This window comes from Dama dama, chromosome 33, assembly GCF_033118175.1.
Source record: "Dama dama isolate Ldn47 chromosome 33, ASM3311817v1, whole genome shotgun sequence".
Classification (NCBI taxonomy): Eukaryota; Metazoa; Chordata; class Mammalia; order Artiodactyla; family Cervidae; genus Dama; species Dama dama.
In genome coordinates, this window is record NC_083713.1 from 49,352,130 (window position 1) to 49,358,129 (window position 6,000).

Here is a 6,000-nt window from a genome sequence, read left to right on the forward strand (position 1 = left end):
TGTTTCTTTTTCTTGGGGATGGTCTTGATCCCTGTCTCCTCCTGCACAATGTCACAAACCTCCATCCATAGTTCTTCAGGCACTCTATCAGATATGTCCCTTGAATCTAAAAAGATTTAGTATTTAGTTATACACAGCTTCAAAGTAAGAAACCAAAAGGAGTATTTGGAGAATAACTTAACAAATTCTGCTAATGAATTATACACACACAGAGCTAGTGTTCAGCTCTTGCTATAGAAATAGAAGCTCATCCAACATTCAACAAGCATACATTTATCAAGTATATATTACATACTAAGGCACAGTTTCAGGCAACTGGAGTATGTTAATGAACAAAATATGTAAAGATCCTTGCCCTTACAAAGGTTGCAATTGCTTAGGAGAAAATCTAAATAATAGATACCACAAACACACAAACATAATGGTGCCAGTACAGGGAGAAGAAAGTTAACAGATTTCCAAGAAAAAAGGGGGGGGGGGGGGGCGGGGGTGGAGAAATGTGAAAGGCTTACAGCAAAAGTTAAGTGATGAAAAACTGTGTTTTTTAATAATTTAATATTCCAATAAAATCAGTATCAGCTTTCAAAGTTCCCTGTAATTACACAAAGCAAAAATTATTCACAGAAACTGTAATGAACTTAATAACAGTTCAGAAGATAATTCAGGGTTCTATAAGAAGTCAATATGAAGCACCGTGGTTATGAGAATGGGCTTTTGTAACATTAAAGAGTTTGAATTCTAGTCTTGCCAGTTATCAGCAATGAGACCTTTAGGGCTGTTACAAGGATTAAATGAAAACCAAAAACTAGAAATAACTCAAATATCCAACAATAGATAGATGAATGAACATATTATACCATATCAATTCACTGAAATACTATTCCATATTCAGTGAGTGAACTAATACACACAACAGGAATGAAACTTTAATGCATCACACTGAGCAAAAGAAGCCAAACACAAGAAAACATATGATTGCATTTATATGAAATTCTCAAAAAGGCAAAACTAACCAGCAGTGAAAGAAAGCTCAGAACTACTGGAGGGAGAGACTTCCAAAGGAGCAAAACGGAACCTTTAGGATAATTGATATGTTTCTATATCTTGATTGTGATGATGTTTCCATGGGTGTACACACTTGCTGAAACTCAATTGAACCCTATGCCTTAAATGGGTATGTTTTACTTTATACAGATTATATCAAAAAGGTGATTTTAAAGAGGAGTAAATGAAGCAATATATATAAAGTTCTTAGCTTGGTAACTGTGGCTTAAGAAGTATTCAAAAAATGGCAGCTATTGTTAAAATTAACTATCACTATACAACACTCCTGGAGAGGTAGCAGAATATGAATCACCTAATCTTTCCAGTTGTCCAGATTCTAGGTAAACCTAAATTTACAGTATCTTACCTAGGCAAGTGCCATGAGAAACACTACAGAAATTGAATTATAAAACAATGCCAACTGGGAGACCTTAGGCAAAGACAAGGAAAATAAGGAAAGGGAAGAAAACAAGTATGCCTCCATGTCCAAAGGAGAAGAGCTAAGAGAATGAATATGTCTGACTATGACAGCATGCTTCAGTGCCGAAGAACACCTAGACCACCTCACCTAGGCATTATCAAAATGTAACTCAAAACTGAGTTAATAACTACACAAAGTCTAATGACAGTCCAACAGCTAAACAGAGACAGTCCTTAACTTTATGGGTGGGGGATGCTGGGGTGTGGGGGTAGCAGATGCATGAAGTTTATAAAGTGAAGTCAAAGGATACTACCAACCAAGCAGGAAGAGGTCATACTGCAGATGATGTAGAAATGCCAAAAACAATTATAAATCCAAAAGCCAAGGTTTTCCTTGGGTTTTTTTTTTAAAGAAGTTATGTGATTAAAAAGAACATACTTCTTAAAGGAACTAGTTAGAATATTTTGATAATAGAAGTTGAAACACAAGTGAAACATTCACAAAATTTTTATTTTATTGCTGCTTAGAATTATCAAGGAAGTACACAAACACAGACACAGACACAGACACACACAGACACACACAGACACACACACACACACACACACACACACACACACACACACAAGTATGGGCTTCCCAGGTGGCGCAGTAGCAAAGAATCCACCTGCTAATGCAGGAGACTCAGGAGATGAAGGTTCCATCACTGGGTTGAGAAGATCCCCTTGAGGAGGAAATGTCAACCCACTCCCATATTTATGCCTGGAGAATCTTATGGACAGAGGAGCCTGGGGGCCTACAGTCCATGGGGTCACAAAGAGTCAGATACAAGCACACATACTGACCACGATACATATGTACATACACACACACACACACACACACATACATTTAGTGAACAAATAATTATGCTTAATAACATAAGTCCTATAAATAAGACCAGAAGAACCGAATTGGCTATTATTCATGAAAGCATAAGTCTTCTGACCTATATTTTAATTTAAAAAAGAAAAAGAATGAGACAAGGTTGCCAAGTGGTTATGGCAATGGACTGCTGAAAAAGAAAAAAACATCCCAAGTGGACACTCTGGGACGCAAAAGACCCTAGACTTAAAATCTTAACTGTTAGGATTTGCTCAGTTTTTTGATTTTAGGAACTTTCACTTGTAACATTAAAGAGGCAAAAAAGGACAGGACAGAATCCGAAGTCCTGAGTTTCAACTCTAGTTCTATCAGAATTTGGAATTCTTCTTCCCTAAAATTGGGCAGTTGAAGCAGACTACTGAAAATAATAAAAATTAGCACCCAGGCTCTAGATTGAAAATCACAAGCTTTATAGAAAAGTTCAATAGTACAAGATCTTAAGGGGGTTTAGCATTTATTTTTAAGGCAGGAACTAAACTGCAAATTTTCTTATTAAATCAAGATAATACCAAGACCTATGCAACTTAGGGCCTAAAGCAATAATTAAGTATGTTGCTGATCACTATCTGCAGAAAGTAATACATCATCCAGGGGCTAACCATTCTAGAACAAGTTTCTTAACTCAAGTTCTTCCCAAACCAAAATAATAAGGTCCAAGTAAAAATATTTAATACAGATACTTTAAGACTCATCAGCCACCAGTTCTTTTCAGGAGATGACATTAATAGAAATGCAACTCTGTGGAATCCCAAGTTGTGTTTCTTAAAGTTCAATTAAATTAATTCTCATACCTATTATAACTCCCTTAATTTTCTTTCCTATGGAAAATTGAGCTAAGCTAGAAATAAATTTTAATTAAAAATAGAATTTTCACATATGACTTAGCTCTAAACCTTCAATATAAATCTTGGGTTTTCAACTTCCTTATTTTTTTAAAAGTTGAATGTTCATGTGATATTGAGGACATACTCATTTTCTACGGAAAGCCCGGGATTTCAAATAATCAAACCCCGAGAAATGGGATTAAATCACAGCAGAAAGTAGTAATAGCAAGGTAATATAATGAGGTCACAACTCGAGCAGCCAATCAAAAGCATAAAAGCATTTCCTGCACTATTAATAGTCAAAAGAGAAAACCAATCACAGAAACCTTGGGCCTTCTTTTGACAGTCACAGAAGCAAGAGAGCCAATCCACACACACCGGGGTTGACAATAAGGCGGGACCACAGGTTCATTGAAGAAATTCTTGAGGGTGCAGTTACTATGAACTTCGCACGCAAGTAACACCACTCCAAGAGTCATCAACACTGTCAAGTGAAATTCAACCGTATCCAAAATGTAGACCATCGGGGGGAAAGCATTTTGCCCTAAACTGCTATTATTAATTAAAAAAAATAATGCAGCTGTCAACTTGGATGCAGTAAGTCCTCAACTTCTAAAAGACGCCCCCCTCCCCCCGCCAAGCCATGACAATTGTCGGGGACGCGGCCCGAGGACAGCACATCCCCGGTCCCTTTCTAACACAGCGCATGGAGCGGGCGCTGTCCCCCCTAGGCAGGCAGAAACGACTAGCTCCGGGCCGCGGAGCTAGCCGGTCAGCGGCTTTCTAACACTACATCCTGCTACTAGTCGCGGCCCCCACCCTCTCCCGCCGCAGTGTTGCACCATCACCTCCATCCCTCTGCACCAACGAGGGCCGAGGAACGAGGATTACCTTGCTAGGAGGAAGATGATGTTTGTTTTGAAAGCGCTTTACTTTCCGTAACTCATTTCAAAGAGAACCCAATGCGAAACTAAAGCTAAAAGCTAAAAGTGTGTGGGAGGGGGGTCAATCTTTCCTAGCCAAAGGGTCCCTTGCCGATTAATTAATCCCACACCGGGGGTGCGGGGTGTGGGGAAGAGGTAAACAGAGGCCGTACGCCAAGTGCGGCCAGAACATCCCCTGCGCCATTCCCGGCCGCCGCTTACGGCAAGGCCCCCTTACGGCAGCGTAAGCGGCGCTGCGAGCTAATCACAACACTGGGACGCAACAACATGGCGGCCGCGGGCGGGCGCTGCGCCGGCCGAGAGGGTTTACGCTACTCCGCCGGCGTAGGGTCCCATGCGCTGGAGCGGCAGCGGCGCCCTCCAGCGAGCGTAAAGCGCTCTGTGAATGGCGAGGCCCGACTGACAAAGGGGAGGGGGGAGGAGAGAAGGGGGGGTAATAAACACTCGAGTCCCTACCGATTCCTCCTCCTTCTCCATCCCGGTGGGCATCTGGGGCACGGCCCGGTTGATGGAGACGCAGTCGTTGAGATCAGGCATGTCCTTGCCGCGGTAGATAGGCAGCGGTTTGGCGGCGTCCAGCGCCCGCGCTCGGAAGGAGAGTTTACTCATTGTCTCCCCGCCTCACAGGAACAGCCCGGGCGGCGGCGGCGGGGCGGGCGGGGAGGGGGGGAGGACTCCCGCCGCCTCCTCCACCTCCTTCCTCAGTGCAGCGCGGCCGGCCCGCTCCTCCTCCTCCTCCTCACTGCCCCCGGCCACAGCATGGGCGCCCACCCCGCCCGAAAACAGCCCCCCGCCGCCCGCGGCCGCTTCCACACACTAGATCCGCCGCTCGCCCGCCCGATCCGCTCCCTGCGCCATGGCCAACATGGCGGACATTACCACAGCGGCGGCGAGCGATCCCGGCAGCCCGCGCGAGAGCGCGCCCCCGCCACGGGGACGCGCCTCGCCCTCTCCCTCCCTCCCTCCCTTCTTCCTCTCCCTTCCCCTCCCTCGCCTGCCCACCCACTCTCTCCGCTGCGCGGCCGGCCCGCGGGAGCGTGCTCAGCCTCCGGCCGCTCCGGAGAAAGGGGGTGGCGGCGACTGCCGCCGTCCGCTCGGCAGCCCGCGCTCTCGCCGTGTGGCAGGTGCCAGGTGCGCAAGTTAACCCGCGTCCCCTGAGCGTGCGCCTCTGCCTCCGCGGCCCCGACACCCCGCTCGCTGGGTACCCCGAGGAAGGCGCCGCGCAAAACTGCTGCGCTGAGCAGCGCGATTATGCTGAAGCGGGAAGGGAAGATGTCAACGGGAGCCACAACTGCCCCACCGCGCCTGTATTTATAAAGAGCCCCGAGCTTATCTAAGGCGCCCCGAGCGCCGGCTCATTCGCCGCCTCCGATTCTCACAGCCCTGAGACGTGCGAAAGGTTCATGTCTTCTCCCCACTCCGAGGGGCGCAGACCCGTCGGGTCTTGCCCACCCGGAAGACTCACAAGGTCCCAGCCCTCTTCCCCGCATCCTCTCTTCGGTACCTGACCGAAAGAGCTCTCCAAGGTAAGGCATCCTCGCTTTCGCCGGGAGGATGCTAACGGCTGCAGTGAGGGTTAACGCCAGATGCAACAAGTGCACTCGAACCTAGTCTCCCAAACTTCATAAACTTATCTAGTGGATGATAGATATTTCTAATTTCAAAAATAGACTTCTTAAAAATTAAGCTTGTAAAATTTAACCAAGGCAGCACACATTTCCAAAGTGACAGGTCTGTATAAAATACTGGTACTCTGGAAGGCGCAAAGAAGTTTGAGATACAAAGTTCTTCGTGCAACTTTGTCATTGATGGGATGGCAGAAAGGCTGGAAAGATGAATAACA

General features: G+C 45.8%; 1 protein-coding gene across 1 annotated transcript in view; it reads right to left on the minus strand.

Annotated features, from left to right (window-relative positions):
• Positions 1–5,035, minus strand: part of EPC2 (enhancer of polycomb homolog 2) — a 125,191-nt gene extending 120,156 nt beyond the window's left edge. Inside the window, exon 1 of the mRNA XM_061135669.1 lies at positions 4,614–5,035. Within this exon, the coding sequence (XP_060991652.1) occupies positions 4,614–4,766 (153 nt within the window). The 5' untranslated portion in view covers positions 4,767–5,035. The remainder of the gene's footprint in view (positions 1–4,613) is intronic.
• Between the last annotated feature and the right edge of the window lie 965 nt (positions 5,036–6,000).